The 18,048-nt window shown below is 35.7% G+C and overlaps 3 protein-coding genes across 5 annotated transcripts; all 3 read right to left on the bottom strand.

Moving 5' to 3' along the window:
- Positions 1-302: 302 nt before the first annotated feature.
- LOC118054336 (uncharacterized) lies at positions 303-2,894 on the bottom strand. Its single transcript, XM_035065882.2, has 7 exons — positions 2,145-2,894; positions 1,617-1,703; positions 1,446-1,490; positions 1,249-1,344; positions 1,039-1,140; positions 752-906; positions 303-664 (listed from the first exon to the last, which is right to left on the bottom strand). The coding sequence occupies exons 1-7, from the start codon at positions 2,703-2,705 to the stop codon at positions 583-585; spliced, it is 1,128 nt and encodes a 375-aa protein (XP_034921773.1). The 5' UTR covers positions 2,706-2,894; the 3' UTR covers positions 303-582.
- A 423-nt stretch (positions 2,895-3,317) lies between these two features.
- Positions 3,318-9,552, bottom strand: LOC118054345 (sec14 cytosolic factor). 2 transcript variants are annotated; one of them, XM_035065902.2, is made up of 6 exons: positions 9,102-9,552; positions 8,742-8,994; positions 7,280-7,316; positions 5,925-6,042; positions 4,302-4,412; positions 3,318-3,677 (listed from the first exon to the last, which is right to left on the bottom strand). In XM_035065902.2, exons 1-6 carry the CDS (start codon positions 9,174-9,176, stop codon positions 3,540-3,542), a joined length of 732 nt encoding a protein of 243 aa, XP_034921793.1. In that variant the 5' UTR covers positions 9,177-9,552; the 3' UTR covers positions 3,318-3,539. The 2 variants fall into 2 exon arrangements, with proteins under 2 accessions (XP_034921793.1, XP_034921785.1); XM_035065894.2 differs by having other exon boundaries at positions 8,742-8,997; positions 9,102-9,534.
- Positions 9,553-11,652: 2,100 nt separating this feature from the next.
- Positions 11,653-17,885, bottom strand: LOC118054330 (two-component response regulator ORR21). 2 transcript variants are annotated; one of them, XM_035065869.2, is made up of 6 exons: positions 17,288-17,885; positions 15,920-16,072; positions 15,444-15,839; positions 14,904-14,980; positions 12,793-13,992; positions 11,653-12,083 (listed from the first exon to the last, which is right to left on the bottom strand). In XM_035065869.2, the coding sequence occupies exons 1-5, from the start codon at positions 17,475-17,477 to the stop codon at positions 12,793-12,795; spliced, it is 2,016 nt and encodes a 671-aa protein (XP_034921760.1). In that variant the 5' UTR covers positions 17,478-17,885; the 3' UTR covers positions 11,653-12,083. The 2 variants fall into 2 exon arrangements, with proteins under 2 accessions (XP_034921760.1, XP_073267079.1); XM_073410978.1 differs by lacking the exon at positions 17,288-17,885 and adding an exon at positions 17,179-17,200.
- Between the last annotated feature and the right edge of the window lie 163 nt (positions 17,886-18,048).

Here is an 18,048-nt window from a genome sequence, read left to right as displayed (position 1 = left end):
TATAAGCCAAAAATAGAGCCATGTACCAAACACGACATAATCTATGAACAGTGCAAGGGTAAAACACCTCAACCTTGGTATGGCTGCTGAACTTGTTGCATCAATTCCTCGGATTAGTGTTTTATTAAAAAAAAAAAAAAAACATGGCTATTTGATGGCATGCCTTGTAAAGCTCGATACATCACATAAATTCTGACTGACAAGCATTGCGTGCAAATAGTAGTGCTTAATTCCAGAAGATGAAGACTGATAAGAAATAATGGCATGTTGGAGACTGATACCCTATGATTCTATTTTCATACTTGACAAAATTTCCAGCTTGCATAGGCTATCATAAGTTTACAATAACAGTAAAAAATTAACTTCAAATGCAAAAGTTAGATACCCTACTGAAAAATACCACGTGCCCAGATAACAAATCCAAATGCTTATACTACAAAAACTTCTCAAATTTCTTCAACCTCAATGCAAGTACGAATATCCGTGTCAAGAGACTACAAATATAAAACATTTTAAACCACCTTATCTCACCAAATTGAATAATCCATCAAATGAACCTCACCACCAAAGCAAGAGAACAGACTATAACAGCATCTCAGCAATCTGAATAGCATTAAGTGCGGCTCCTTTGCGTATTTGATCACCACAGACAAATATATCCAACCTGTTTGGCATCCAACGATTAATGTCACACTTTGTCATAAAGGATAGACAACAATTAAACAGTTCAAGGCCCACAAATTAGTCTTACCCCTTATTTCCATCTTGTGACAAATCATGACGAATCCTGCCAACTGCAACATTATCTTTGTTTGATACCTCCAGAGGTGTAGGAAAGTGATTAGATGCTCGGTCATCAATAACCACCACCCCAGGAGCGCTCTTCAAAATATCTTTTGCCGTATCCTGTGCATTAAAGAAATTTTACAAAATGATTTTATACAAGTCATCAATCTTCTTTATAAGTTCAACTATATCAAAAACAAAATAAAAACTTCCATAGTGCTAGGTTTGTATTTGGTCAAATGAGCGACTTACCTCATCAAGGGGCTGCTGAAATTGAAGATTGATACTTTCAGCATGTGCACGCATGACAGGAACACGTATACATGTAGCAGTGACTTTAACATTCATGTCATTCTGAAAAATTGACAAAAAAAAAAATGGAAACATTTTATAAAGGATTAGACCATAATATATCTTATTAGATATAACAGTGTAGTAAAAGAAATAGGCTTTAAAGCTTACCCAGATCTTTCTGGTTTCTTTAACTAATTTCATTTCCTCTTCATTATAACCATTTGATAGAATAGGCGCATTGTGTGAAAACAAGTTAAAAGCATACTGTAAATAAAACATAGCAAGAGGTTAGGTTTGAACTTTTCATAGCACATAAAGGAACTTTTATTAAAAAGTTACAGTTATTGCATAATGAACAGACAAACCTGTTGCTTAAAGATGTTGCAAGTTGGTGGTTTTCCTTCCAAGACCTTACCGAAATAAAACACAAGGAATCATCTTTGTGAAGATAAGCAATAAAACCAGCAATCCCAGTAAAACATAAATGAAACAAGCTAATTGATCGAAGATAACAAGATTATATGGAAAACAGAAACCTCACGAGTCTGCAACTCAAGCTCTTCCATTGCTGCAGCACCAGCACCACTGGCTGCCTGATATGTACTAACAACCATTCGTAGCACCTGCCACATCCATTGATTAGCTAGCATTCACACACAAAAAAAAAAAAAAATTCCAGCACTAAGAACCTCACAAGGCTTCTTTTTTCTGTTTTTTTTTTTTTTTTTTTTTTCTAAATTTCAGCATGTATATAAAACACTAAAATTACATCTTGAAATATAGTCTTAAATCTCCCTTAACTTTTTTATTATTTTTTATTTCTAGAACTGAGTCACCCTTAGCTAAAGATAATTATTTCTAATTGACAATCAGGGAAATAGAAATTCTACTAAGAGATAAACACATTACACAGTACAGATTACAAAGTCTTACAAAATAATTTATGTTTGTCAAATATTAATCGATAAGGGACTATATATATAACATTTTCAAGCATTCATCATAAGATGTCCCCAGTACAAAACTTACAACCAAACACTAGATTAATGTTGAAATTACATTACCTTGGCATGCTTATGCAAAGGAGTAGCCGCCATCAAACAAATAATAGTTGAACAATTCGGATTGGCGATCAATGCGCCCTTTCCCATCCCGACTTTAATCCCTTCCATAGCCTCTGGATTAACCTCAGGAATCACCAAAGGAATCCCTTCTTCCATTCTAAAAGCCGAGCTATTATCCACCACAATGGCTCCCTTGTCCACAGCTACCGGCCCAAAATGCTTACTGATGGACCCACCAGCACTAAACAGCGCAATATCGACCCCGTCAAAGCTGTCTTCTGTCAGCTCTTCAATCGTGTAGTTTCTATCTTGAAACGTGAGCTGCTTGCCAGCAGAGCGCTTAGAGGCCAGCATTTTGATGGAACGGTAAGGGAAGTCACGGTCAGAGAGGACAGAGAGGAATTCTTGGCCAACTGCACCAGTGACGCCAACCACAGCTAGGGAGGGGGCGTTTTCTTGAAGGGACATGCGGATTCTTGAAGGAGGTGTGAATTTTTTGGGTTGATGGGAGAGTTTGGTGAATAGGTGGGTTTGGCTACCGGGGTGAGCGAGACCTGCCATGTTTTGGAGACAGAGATTTGAGAGAGAAACAGTAAAGTGAGAGGCGGCTGACAGAATGAGACGAGAAGGGTTGGGGAACCTGTGGGTTGTTTTGAGTTATGGGTTTTGACTTATGACAGGATAGTGGTGAGTTTTATTGGTGTTTGGTCTCCTGTTGGCTTTTGCCTCCTTTATTTTATTTCTATTTTCATTTTTCTAACACCCCCCCCCCCCCAATAACATGAGTAAATCAGATTCGATGATGAAGGAACATTTGTTTGCCGTGAAAGGAATTTCTTTTGGAAATTGTGTTCCATGGAAAATGATTTATGAGAATTGTATTTGGTTTTGAAATGGTTTTGTAGTGGCAATTTAAAAAAATAAATTAAACTTTAAATTTTTTAAAAAAATATACATGCTTAGTTAAAATGGATATGAGATATATTTTTATATATAAAATAAATAAAAAGCAGAACAATCTTTTCCTGCACAATATTGTGGGGAGCTAATCCACTGCTACATGAACTAAGAAAGCCAAAAGGGACCTTTTGTAAGGATTTCTTGAGGTTATATTTTGGAAAACAGTTGGGAAACACTGTCAATAGTGGTTAGTGCAATGCTGAAAGCAATATATACTAGTGAAATCACAACCATTATTGATGGTTGTTTAAGTTTTATCGTATGTTTAAATCAGTTTAACTGTAACTTGCAGGCATCGCAGCATGTGACTGCTCAACACTGACCAGCATGCTTTAAATTGAAATTAGCTAACCATCCAATGGTGAATATCCATCCATAAATAGCAGCCGTATAAGCTGCCTCTGCAGTAGCAGCTACTTCAATACATGATGAGGATCAACCCTCCACCGGCGGCACTGTGACATCTTCAGGAGCTACAAGCATTGCTCGACCACCATACTCTTCTGGCAAGACTTCTTCACCAATTTCCTCTACAAAAAAATCTCTTTCTTCTTCACTGGTTACTATCATAACCTGCATTCATCACCACAAAGCAAGCCACCCAGCTAATTTAATATAGAAGATCGATCAGCTTAAACAATGTATCGTCCTTGGCTAACTTCAAAAATAACCCTGTTTCTTTTTGTTCTTTTTTGGTAGTCAAAACGAATACAAGCTATAAATGCACCGAGGAGGTACCACCCATTCACGGGAAAGGAAAAAGAAGAACCAGCTTGAAAAAATAATTTTGGTTCTAGAAAGCGAGTCATAATACCATCTGTAATTACAAACACGAAAAAGATTCACATGAGTTTAACCAATGACATCAATGTTTTCCTTTTTCTATCACAGATATTAGGGAGCCTGTCTTTTAGAAACTCAGTATACAGTATTCCCAAAAACAATGCGGACAATATATATGAAAGGGTTGGGTGAAAATATGTTTTGGCAAGAATGAAAGGTGACACTTCCGATAAAAGGAAAAATGTTGGTTTAGTTATGACTCGAGACATATAATCAAGAAAATGGCACAAGCACTCAGTGATATATATATAGATCCACTGCAAGTTGCTTTTGCAAATGATATCCACTTATAATTCCAAGGGTCTATGAGTCTATAGACTTTAAATGATGTAGAGTCTGAGCAATGTTAGATACCTTTTCCAATGTGGCCTTCTCGAGGAAGCGAGAAACCATCCTCCAAACACTAACAAAGAACCATGGCATACTTAAAATGAAGCACTTTGCCAAACGCTCTGGATAGTAAGCCTACATGACAAAAATTCTAAAAAAATTAGATATTCATACAGTGTAATGAATTTTTCCTAGTCAGCAATCAACCATGTACACTCCACCAGATTGTACCTTATGGAACAGAAGTTTTTGAAGCCAACTTTATTCTGATATGACTAAAATGTGTTCAATATGGAACCAAACACATATCCTAACATATTCACATTATGCAAAAAAAAATTATGTATAATTTTAGAAAGAAGATCTCCCTATCAGGAAAAAAAAAGGAATACAGAGTGATTCGGAGGAAAAGGTGTTTTTAATTTTGTGTAGTTGCTTTATTTACTATTGTCAGAGAGTCATGGCAATGAATCCAGGAAGCATTTCAGGTTTATTTATCCAGGTTATTCCGGTAATTACATAGGTAACTTTGTCTTGAGATCATCTCTCTGAGCAAATACTTGGGCTGTTTCTTTTTTGTTTCCTCCCACCACTCTTCATAAGTCAATCCAAGCCTTTCTTTTAAGTGTAGGCTGCATCACTTGGTATAAGCTAAAGTAGATGTTTCCCTTCATGGAAGGGAAGTCCTTTTGAGCATTCTTTCTTCGAGTTTGACTTAATACGTTTGAATCAGAACCCAGGTCATTCTAAAAGTTTATGCCTAGTTTCACTTGAGATCGTTTTAGAAAAATATACTTATTACGGAAAACAGGAGACAGCATGTGGAAAAGATTTCATTTTTTCGTAAGAGAAGATTTACTAGCAGATAAAGTTGCATCCTTCATCACCAGCTTCACTCAACTTAGAAGTCAACAAGAATATATTCAGAAAAATAACCATGACAACCATATGTAACAACAAAACAACCAGGTATATCAAGCTACTGACCAGCTGAACCAGCACAAACATGGCACAAGCAGACCAAGCACGCAGTTTTAAAACTAAAGAAAAGAGGATTCAGATTTTAGTGAAATGTGCTCTCTGTATTGCACTCCAAATGAATGGATATATCCTCGATGCTTAATAGACATCATATGTAACATGTAGGAAGTTTGAGGTGCTGAAAAATGAACAGAGTTATCAAATAAAATTCCAGACCAGAACTAGAATGTTTAAACCATTTGATGCATATCACAGAGGAACAATAAGAGAAGCAAAACATATAAGCTCCAGCACTCATGGCATGATAATAACATAAATTACCGCCCACTTGAAGCATAAATATAACTTGGCATTCATAAAATGCAAGACTAAGATTGATAAGAAGAATTTTATATCTTATACAGAACAGACATAAATGACCTGTAATGAGCATCAGCTTCCATGAAATCAGTTCTAAAATCCAGGTTTAATTCCCTCATCTCCTCAATTATATATACCTGAATTGAGGCTACCTTATCTAGGCAACATGCAATTTTTTGTTTCTTTCAGCACCTGGCGAAAAAGAGGCAAACACTTTATGGTGAAAATCAATGTTTACAAGGTATCGATGTACCAGTGGCAGATGGAATATATTTTAGTGGTCAAAATTTCAAATGAAATAGTTACCTGCAAAAGTTGAAATCCGGTGATCAATCCACGCGCATCAATGTTCTTATATGCAATTTGCTGCAGATCAAGTATGGCAATCAACTTTTCATTTCCTATTTCTCTTCCTTTGAATGAGCTGAAACAAGGTCAGAAAACACATTATACTTCTTTATGCCATTAATGTATGACCATAGATCAGAGTAACAGACTTTGGGAAGCATGCCACACGAATATATGGCATACAAAACAATTTTGGAAAAGAGGATGTTATATAGAAGTAATAAATGCATTACATTTACTTGAAATGAAGAATCATGTTTCCTGAGTAACCAGTTCAGAGTTGAAATCAGGAATGAAGATTCAAAGTAATATATCAGCATGCAAGAGCACTGAACAACTAATTTCAATCTGCCTCTTTAGTTTCCCAGAACAACATGCAATTGCATCGGGAATGAAGATTCAAAGTAATATATCAGCATGCAAGAACACTTAACAACTAATTTCAATCCGCCTCTTTAGTTTCCCAGAACAACATTTGCTCCCTCCCAGTCTTGGCGCAATTCTCAAGTATATGCATTTACGTTATAAAATTTCAGATTCGAAATTTTCTCCTCCGCTCACTTTGTTCATTTAGCAATTTCTGATGCATATAATTGAAATTCTATTAAGATAATTTATCTAATCATCTAGAAATATCATGATCTTCGTCTGAATGGGCATAGACTTGGCACTGCTTCAGGAAGCCACTACTGCATGTGTTGATATAGAAACCATCACTTGAGAAGAAAACTAAGTTGTAAATCTTTTAATTTTTTCAAAGTACATAAGAAAAGAAGAATACTTGTGTCCTTTCATGTCAACCCCTTCTAGTCTAGCATTGAAAACAATAATCTTTTAGCCTACCCTCTTTTCCATCATTCCACATGTATTCCATACATAAGCTACTTGTCACAACTGTACACGTCACTTAAACAACAAAATTCTCTTTGCCGGTGGTTTTAAGAACAGTTGTCAAAAGCAATGATGGCTTCGATTTTATTACCATTGTTTCCAGTAACATTTCCATGCTATCAATACATAATACAATGAGCAAATAGCATAAAGTCACAGCAATAAGCCATCTTTCTCGAAATATATAAATCATCAAGTAATAGCCATCTAGTTTAAGAATATGCTTCTTTTGTAGATTTGTGGACACATCTAATATGAGAGAAAGAGAAACTTGGAATCCTTTTGTCTATTAGAATAAATAACACAAGGCAAGCCCAAAATAATCACTCCTGAATTGTTAAACCATGCCTCTAAATGACCCCATACTGGAACATCTATTCATAATTTTTTTTACCACGTTCATTATTTAAAGTAAATGATACCTTGCAATGGCCTTGTCTAGCAGATGAACAACATACTCTGCACGAAAAGGCAAAACAAAAATGAGTCGAAAGCTCACTTGCCAGTTTATCAAGTCCAATTATTGTTTCCTTTAAATGTAAGCCTAGGCATAGTATGAAAATACAGAGAACAGCAGGTTGAAGCAGCTCCCAGAATGGATAACTAAGGCTACATTTCAATTCACTTATCCTGTTATTGTTAATATAATACATTATACACCATAGTTCCGAGCAAAAATCACCTCTGACCAATCCATGTGTAAATAGTGCGCGTGTTCACTAAGAGAGGAAAAAGTATAAGCACAGATGCCTTCCTGACACACACACATAGGGTGGTGGGGTGGGGAATTTGTTTATACATTTATCTGTTTTTTGGGGGGGTGGAAGGGAGGTCGTTCATGTACTAGCATTCTATGGAGCAGCTTCAGAGTGGCCTCCAATGAAAAGACAGGAGTCCCCTGTTCACTTTACCTGAGCAAAATAGCTGTGGATACAGAATCAGTTGTTGTGAGAATTGAAGAAACATTATCAGGTCAAACACCAGGGGCATGAAAATACAAATATGAAGTTTATTTACTGAAGGATATTAGCAGATTAGGATAAAACTCTTGAAGAACAACAGGTGACCAGAGGAAGGCCTACGGGGACAAAGAAACTTGAAAGAAATATCTTTGAGACGCGGTAATTTTCACCTATGAGACCAAGTAATGAAAGTGCCTGCTCCAATAAACTATAAAATAAAATTGTAACAAGTCAACTGATTCATAAGTTTAACTTGCACATTTCTATGATACAAGGCAAACAAGAAAGTTGCTTGTTGAAAATAAATGTTAAAAATGAACGTTTCTTTGGGGTAACCAGAATACAAATAGGCCCACCATACCCTTAAATAATTTGACCATCCTTTATAAATTTCCTCTTTAGTGTTTAGCGATTATCAGATTGGAGATTTTCTGGTCACTGGCCCAAGCTCCGTTTTATTTTATTGAAGGGTCCCATTTCTGAAGTTTTTCAGATTTAATAAGAACATCATCTTTTAGAAAAGGCCATCTTTAATTTCCTTTAGGCAGTACACACCTACAGCATATAGCGAGTACACTACCGGATGGAATCATCCAATATTGAAATTGAAAAGAAACATACACCAAGAATTCTAGCTATATATTAAAGCCCCATGATTCTTGGACAGCAAACAAGTGACACAGTCCAAAAAGTCCTGCTCATTCTCCCACCTTTATGTCACAACTTTTTTTCTAATGGAACTGTTCTTGATATGTACCATGGGCCGTAGCGACAATCTAGATTGAAAGTACCATGACACCAATCAAACCAGGATTTTAATCACTAAAACTAAGCTTTAATAGCATGCATGGAAAATTGTTACAGGATAGTCACCAATCAACTGTAATAGAAACAGTTAAATTATAAGACTCAGGGTGATTACTCTTAAATTGGAGTTGATCCTTCGAGGGAAAGTGCTTGTTTGCTTTCACGAGCAACACTGGATATCCATCCCTTGACAGACCCTGCAAAAAGACTTTTCTTGGTCTCAATTCATCCTGAACTTCAGAATCTGGGATAGAGCCGTTTGGAACAAAAGCAGCCCTCCATTTCAGCCACTGCGCAAACATCTTTGCTGCCTTTTCCGGGTCCATTGATCTTGCAATTAAGAACCTCACCAGCGTTGGGTCCCCATACTTCTACAAATGCAAATTTTCGAAAATCAAGAACCGATACATTCAAGGACAGGCGCAAGTATATGCCATGTGTGTTAGAGTTGGTGAATTATGTGAAAGGTACCTACCTCGGTGGAAGAACCAAGCTTTTCAACTGATTTCCTCAGCTGGGTCAGTGCAATTATTTGTTGGGTTTTGTCCATTATAGGCAGGAAGGCTGATGATACTAGCAGAAGCCTGTCTGCTACGGCTTCAAAAAAAGAGAACGGTATGGCGTCGGCAGGTCTCAAAGTCTAAAGCATTAAAATTCGCCAGACACCGGCGAGGAAGGGGAAAAGAGCATGTGAAGGACAGAGTTCCCGAGGACAAAAGGAATCAGAGACCACACTAAAAGGACAAAAGAGTTGGGACGGGAAAGTGACTCGATGATTATTACTCTGCACAGCCCTTTTGTCAAAATTCGAAGGATTAACGAGCCTGGAACTTCGGAAGTCCCTGTACTCTTGAGTTTTTCTGAAGGAGTTCCTTATCAACAATATATCTTCATCCCTGTACTTCAAGTCTAGCTACACCGTTAGTCCTTCCGTTAACTTTGGAACACCGCTTGCAACATGCTCTCAGTTTTCAAGAAAGTCGAGGATGATATAAAGTAAGGGATAAAAAGTTTAAAAACAAATCCAGAAAGATGAGCACAAATAAAATAAAAACCAAGGTAAAAAAAAATAATCTATTATTTAAAATATAAGATTATTATTTTTGTATACTTTTTTTTGTTTGGATTTATTAATCTATTATTTAAAATCTAAGATTATTATTTTATTTCTTATACATTATTAATCTTGATTTTCTTTTATTCCATTTATAAAAGGGACCGAGTCTTGAATGTTTTCGTAAGTTAATTAACAGGATGTATATGGATGGTGTTAATGATTAGTGGACACAACTAAAACATGAGGCCCTGATTAGAGTAAAATATGCGCCGTAGTTGTTCGTTAAGCCCATGAACGAAAGCAAACGTTTTCCTCTCACTTAACGGCAGCGGGGAGTCAAGTTAAAAAACCGGTTGTGGATTGGCCACGTACGCAACGATGAGTGTGAAAGAATAATCAAACAACCATCCGTTCCCGTTTGTTTACTAAAAAAATATTTTTTAAAAAAAAAATAAATTATTTTTTTTGATGTTTAGTAGTATAATAAAAATAAATTGGAAAATATTTTATAATAGTTATGTTATGAAAAATAAACTGGAAAATAACTTATTAATGTTTTAATTTTTTCAAGTTTGTTAAAATAATAAGAAACAAATCTTACAAATTAAAAAGTTGAATGAGAATAAAATTAAAAAAAATATAATTTCATAAATTATTTAAAATAAAATAGATAATAATCAAAATAATAGAAATCAAATTTAAAAATAAAAAAATTGAAAGATGAAAAATTAAAATAATAATAATTAACATTTCATAAATTATTTTAAATAAAATAAGTAACAATCAAAAGAATGAGGACCAAATTTGATAAATCAAAATTTTCAATTAAAAATTGATAAGAGAAAAAAAAATACCAATTATAAAAATGAAAAGCAAAATTAATATAAAAATTAAATTACAAGAGATGAAATTGAAAAACAAGTGTTCAAAACAATATATATACATATTATATATATAGCAATTAAAAATTTGAGGATCAAATTTGATATAATCAGTAAATAATATATGACATTTCTAAATTATATACAATTTCTAGAAAGTGTTTTCTGTTCAAAATAAAAGAAAAAAACTTTTTAAAAACCAAGTCAAAATTTTCTTTGACTGAAAAGTATTTTTCATTAACTAAAAAGTATTTTTTATTAATCAATTTTTTTTAATAATAAATAAATAAATAAAAATTATAAAATAATTTTTCAAAAACTACTTTTCAAAAAAATAAACGCAGCCTTTATATGCTTTGATTTTTCTCTCCCTTCGTTTTCCTGTACACGCACTCAACAATCTCTCATGTGTTGCTGTTTAGACTTTAGAAGAGACAAATTGGTAATAAGATTTTTATATAATTGTTTTTGTCTTACATGAATTTCAATAGTAAAATATCATGAATTATATTTTAATATATTTATTTATAATTATTTTAATAATTTATATGATTTGATAAATCTAAAAAAAAAGTAATTTTTAATTAACTCAATTCAATATTAAAAAATAAATTAAAATAATAAATCAAGTCAATTTAGATTATCTCGCGATAATTATAATATAGGTTATAAATATTAGCATATATTATAAATATTATCTAAAGTAAATATTTTTTTATTTTAAAAAAATAAAACTTATCTTCATAAAACATTAAAAAAAATATAAATAAATATAAATAATATCTTCCAGCACAATCACACTACTTCTACATCACAAGAAAGCTACCTCAGTGGAAGAACCAAGCTTCCCAACTGGTTTCCTCATTTAGGTCAAAGCAATTTCCTGGGTTCTCTGCATTTGTAACACAGGCTGATTCTAGCAGGGACCAGATTTGGTTCGAAACAGAGATCGAGGAAGACAAGTGTTTATGCAGTCTCTTAGGAAGGTTCAGAAGTCACACATAGAGAAAGAGAAAGGAGCGTTAAAGGAGGGAATTCCAGTTGAACAAGGGGGAAAGGAATGCACAAATACTGGATCAGAAGCATGGTTTAAAAAATGAACATTTATCATCATTAAACCACGTAACTACATAATTATGGCGGCAAGATACCTCACGATGGACAGGCATTTCAAGCAGTTGTGGTCTGATACAATCTTATTTTCCCTACAGCCTACAGGCTAACTAGAAGATAATACTAGCACTTCGTGCTTCTACAACTTCAACCCCAGCATTTCAATGGAATCTCACAAAATGATAAATTTGCCAAACGATGGATACTGGGGAGGCTCCACAGTGCGCCTGACGCAGGCACCATAAATAGAAAGTCTACAATAAATAATACCCGGACTTCAACTTGAATCTGGTGCTACGAAACAAATCTGCTCTAGCTCTACCCGTGGGAATTAAGATTAGAACTCCTCCTGAACTCTTTGGTGATATGAATTCTTTCTAGCTGTGGGAACCTCACAAATACAAACCTGCAATGAATTGAAATTAGATTAGAGAACCAGCCTATGAAAGACCATACAAGCAGTTCTCATGGAGATTTCAAATCATATCACAAAAAGACATGGTGATCGCAAAATAGCGTCTCAGTGACAGCAAAAGCAAAGAAATCATCTACAAATGCTACATTTGATAAGTCTATGTGCACACATAAAATGGCTCTCGTGGAAATGAAATTTTCTATCACTGGCGCATCCAGTTGGTTACAGCATAAGATAGATAGTCTAAACCAAATCGGAGAGTAGCAATAAAAAGATGCATGGTCCTCTAAAAGAAATGAATTTTTGAGCAACTAGACCACTCAGGTAATAATAATCCAAAACACTCGTGCTACCAACTTGTATTTCTATCTTGAATAATTTAGTGAGGTAGTATTAAAAGGACAGAAAGAGAAGAGTGTAACATCCACCAATGCCAGCGAAACAAACTAAAATTTAGTTCTGCAGGCAAAACAGTTCGTGAAGTGAGATTGCTAGCTCCACAGAAAAGACCACATTATGATCCTAAGCACATGCGAAAACTATGAAGCTAGCCAAATTGTATATTTAGATCAGACTAAGTTAATGAAGTAAAATCCCCAGTCCAAGTAAGATTGATATCAGCAACAACAGCATATTGAAATTCCCATATACAGGCAATAAGGATAAACAAATTTATGTCATATCCAAGTAGCCAAGTTACCTATTCTGTGAAAACACTCATGAGATCACTTGTAGTTGGGGGCAATTGTGGTAATATTGGGATGAGAACTTTGGCATTATCCATAAATTCAACGTTTGGCTCCTGCTTCACTGCATTACCGTTTGGCTCCTGCTTCACTGCATTACCGTTTGTCTCCATATATAATTTTTCATGTTCCAAGTTGCTCATTGTTGATTCAAATTCATCCACAGCCAACCGACTTGGAATGCTAGTACATTTACCAACAAACCCAAGATTCCTAAGAGGTCCTTGATCAAGCACTTCACTTGACTTAGCACCATAGGAACCTTGGAAGTTAGAGATATTAGGACCAAGTCCTGGTAATTGTCTTGCAGCTCGAATTGCCATGGTTGAGCTTTGACCTTGCTGAGAGGTATTGTCAGGATTTACAGAGCATGATGACAAAGGAGATATGGAACCTGAGCCCGAGTACCCACTTATACCTGTGGTTTTGAGATCCCCATTTGATATTAGGCCAATATTCAATGAGGAATTATTTGATTGAGGTGACAGAAGACTGTAATCAATCATAGGACTTCGGCTATAGCTGCAATTCTGATTGACTGAAGCAGGACTGTTTCCAGCTTGAAAAGTGGCTGATGACTGGGAAGGGACCACAAGGCAAGATGGCTGTACATTAATTATACGGCTAGGCTCTGGTAATGATGGCAGCTGTGGTGATTGTTGCTGCTGTTTCTGCTGCTGCACCACGTCCATTAACATGTTACTATTTTTACTGCTCATCCCTCCAAGATTGCTGATGGGTCCTACTGTTCCAACGCTGTTAGAGGGCCAGGCTACAAATCCTGTAGCAACTTCCTCAGCAGAGACCACATTTTGTGGAAAATGTTTAGACATGTTGGTTTGACATTTTACTAATGGCTGACCAAATGCCATACCATGTTCAGCAGGAATACATTTTGGACCCTGCACGGATGCTTGTAAAAGAGCTGGTTGGTCTACTGTTGTTACCATGCTGCCTGCAGGATGACCAAAAAGCTCGGCATGCAGTGCTGCTAATGTTTGTGGAGGAATCTGGCCAGAGGCGGCCAAAACTTGGATGTCAAATCTTCCAAGCGGATTAAGTTTTACATTTGAGTCCAACAGTCCACAGAACGTATTAGAAATCCCACCTTGTTGTGCAACCCCACTTAATCTCTTCAAATATAGTCTAAACTTCTGAAAATTGATATCAGAAGAAGCCAAATTAAAGAGTATTATTAACACAATGAATGACTTCAATACATCTGAATTGTTGAAATATAACTTCATACTGTTCTGTATGAAGACACGTTCTTGTATTTAATATTTAAAAATCTAAAAATTCAATTGTTATTGCAGTATCCTATGAAAATGCATGTAGGAAATTGAGAGTCAATCCATAAATTCAGTAGAAAATCTCAAAATTAAATTCCAAAGGCACTAGTAGATAAGAAATAACCAAAAGTATATTGGGAATTATGAACCTCACTAAATATTGAAGGATCAACTAGAAACTTATTTGGTGACTCAAACCATGATTCATTCACCCTGAACATGCAGTAATACATGAAAAATGAAGCAAACAGTAAAAAACAATTCTATGTATGCTATTACTTTTATCAAGTATGATCACTATGCTTTCACTTAAGTCAGGTCTAGTATCTATGACAATTGGTTATATTTTTTGTCAAAAGAAAATAGCAACACTTATTGTGCTTTCTTCACATAGCAAAATATAAACAGCAAAAGGTCTACATGAAAGGATGTGTCATTTTACCCCTTTATTGCTCACGGAATGCTTGATCTAAGTAAGTCATGTTGATGGTACTATTCCTCTCAAAGCAAAATGAAACTCATTCACAAACCCAATCGGTTGTTGTCATGTCATATGATAAGTATAACAGCATGGAATGTGGCAGTGACAGAAGAAGACAAATAAGACAAGGCATCCTTTAGAGCACCAAGGATACAAGTCCAATGCTTGCATGAGAACAACCCAGAGGGACCAGCCCCAAAACAAGAATTTTTTTTTTAAAAAAAAAAAAAGAAAGAAAAGGAAAGAATCACGAGGAATCATGGAAGATTGAGAAGTAGGGAAAAAAACAAACCTGCAAATGACTTGCAACATTTTCTCTAGTTAAACCAGGCACATTCATCAACTCAAGAATTCGCTTAGGTACAGCCTCTGAAATGGTAGCCAAAAAGTTGCATTGAGCAAAAGATACAATTGCCACTCAAGTTTAGCTCTGAAATGACATTAAAGCATTTACATGTCTCATCTCCGAAGTATAATATACATCTTTTTTTGCTATTAGAATGGCTGTTACAGATAACTACCCTCTTATTCAGCAAACTTGTGGCCTTCTAGCTTGAGAATGGGTGGTTAAAGCCCATCATTGTTGATTGGTTAGTGAATTATGCTTTTTCTTCACTGTTGGGTCTTTTAATGTTAGTTTCCCTCCAAGAGGGTGTCTTAGCTTGTAATTAGGAGATTTGTGTGGGACTATTTTCCCTCATTTGTGTCCTAGTTATTCATGCTATTCTATCTTTCTTCTACCATATGCAAACACACACACACACACATCTAAATTATTCCTCATATAGAAAAACACAAACAATTAAACGGGAATGATCATTAAAGATCTTACTGTCGATTCCAAGATGGTTAACAGCACTGACAAATTGCTGATGGAGCTCCACTGACCACACAACACGTGGTTTCTTTGATGCAGAGGGATCATCATTTTCAAGTTCAGCATCATCTTCATCTTTAGCAATGCTCCTCTTCTTTTGGCCTTTCAAAACTCCTTCTGCTCCTTCACTAACAGAAGATGCATTTTCAGCATCATTCCCTCTTTTATGCCGATCACTATCCTCAAAGCTTCCAGAATGTTCTTGTTCTTTGTTCTCATTCCACTTTTTCCTAATAACATGTTGCCATATATTCTTGAGCTCTTCTTCACGTATAGGTTTAATCAAGTAATCACAAGCTCCATGACTGATTCCTCTCATTACAGCACTTGTTCTCCCATCAGCAGACATCACTGCAGGACAGATTATTGTGTCAACAGTTTGATACACAACTTAGAGATCCTTACTGAGAAAAAAAGGAATATACACTCACTAATGACTGGGAGGTCCATTTCCAACCCAACAAGCTCAAGGAGTTTAAATCCATCCATATCAGGCATATGGACATCACTTAGTACCACATCAAAACAGCCTTTCCTTTCCCTCAAAAGTTTCAAAGCAGCTGTGGCCTGGGAGCATGTAGTAACTGCAATCAACAAATAAAATGAAAATATTTTTTATTGGTACAATAGGAAGTTGTCAAATTGCATTTAGTTTCTAGATTTAAACTCTTCTTCTTCTACAAGTACGTCTAAAAACCTTTAAAATTGAAGTGTTTTCTGGATCTTATTCTTGTGTTTTCTTGAAAATCCATATGAGGATAGTTCTTTGATATAATACCAAGAACTGACTTTTGTGCTATTATCACTACTCACGAAGCAATAATTTATCTCATGCTCTTCTGCTGGCAGAGGTCCAATTTTGGGTTGTGTTACTTGGATAAACAGTTTTCTCCGTGGAGCTCCCATTGAGATTTATTCGTAACTTCAGGAGGATTATGGTCTTGTAATCCGGAGAGAAACAAGGCAGCATCAGAGTGCGGACTCATGGGCCCAATTTTGCATTCATGCAAAAAAAAAAAAAAAAAAAAGAGGATGGACGGGATGATTTCTACCGAGGAGGTCAGTGTCCTTGCCTAAGGTTCATCTGTCTCCATAACTCAGTCATTGATCTTTTCACTTTCCTGAGTTAGGTGGCTATGATCTTGCAATTGCTGTGAGCTATTATCTTCATCTTCTGCTATCTCTGATCGGAGATGTGACATCAATGCTGGGTATTGTTTCTATCATGCGCGGGAAGATTTCTATAGTATGCGTTCCATAACATGCTAAAATCAATTTTGAAATTGCAGAGACTCAACTCTGCAGCAGGATCAAACTTGGGTTTTGAGTGTATACACCAATGTTTTCAAATTTTTATCAATTAGGCTTAGATTTGGCAAAGAAGAACTACAAGTGCATTTTGAGCGATATAAGAAAAGAAAAAATTTATTGGGATTGACAAGTAAATCAACAATATGGATTGATTTGTGTAGCTTTCTTAACTTGTTCAATGAAAGTTCATCTGGTTACCTCTGTTTTCAACTTGCAAGGGACTAAACTTGTTCTAGTTTTTTTTTTTTTAATTTCGATTGAATGGTTTCACCAGTTGCAGTAAACTTATGGGCAAGGTAGCTTACCAATTTGCAACTATCATTCTATCTCTATCAGTAACTAACCAACTTCCATCCAAATTTAACTCACTCACACTCACCAGACATGAACATGCATCAAAAAGTAGCCCCGGAGAACCCCATTCATCTCCTTCCACGCCTATCTCTGTTCAAATTGAGCAATCAGAATAGGAAACAGGGTAAACTAACCGTGATAAAGGCAGCGGCGAAGCATTTTCTCAAGCAATCTCAAGCAAGTGATGTCATCATCCACTACCAGAACCCGTAAACCAGCCGGGAACTGATCAGACACTATTACATCTGCACCTGCACCTTTACACGATCCATAAGTGCTTGCGCTTGTGCCCAAGCTCGACGCTACTCGCTGCAAAGCAGCCATTACAATTCCAAACAGAAACTGAGCCACTCACTAACCCACAACTAATCACACTCTCTGCTGCCAAATTCTGAAGTTAAAAAGCTTAAATTAAACATGTCAGATGGCAAAGTCGTAAAATTGGAGGAATTGGGTGTGGATTTTGAGGACGCTAGATCTTTTAACGGAAACCCTGGAATTTTGAAGGGAAAAAAAAAAAAAAAAAAGAGGAATCTCGGGAAGTTAGAAGATGTTTAGAGTTCAGATCGATAAATAGTGAGGGAAGTTGGGATAAATTTCACGGATTTTTTGTTGATTCAATTCTACAAGGCGTTGAATTCCAGTGATGTGAAGCGAAGGGAAAGCAGAGAGAGAGAGAGAGAAGGTAGGAAAGATGGTTGGATAATGCGTGACCGTGAGGGGCAATAAAAGAGGTCCTTTTTTGTAATTATAGGAACTTATTCATTTATTTAATGCCAGAATGAATGATAATATTGATGGGACATGGGAGGGCCCTTTCCGGGTTATTGCAGTGCAAGGTGTTTTTTAAATTATATTTTTTTTATGTATTAATATTAAAAATAAATTTAAAAAA

This window comes from Populus alba, chromosome 8, assembly GCF_005239225.2.
Source record: "Populus alba chromosome 8, ASM523922v2, whole genome shotgun sequence".
Taxonomy (NCBI): Eukaryota; Viridiplantae; Streptophyta; class Magnoliopsida; order Malpighiales; family Salicaceae; genus Populus; species Populus alba.
Note: the sequence above shows the minus strand (reverse complement) of the source record. Positions and strands in the feature narration are given on the sequence as shown.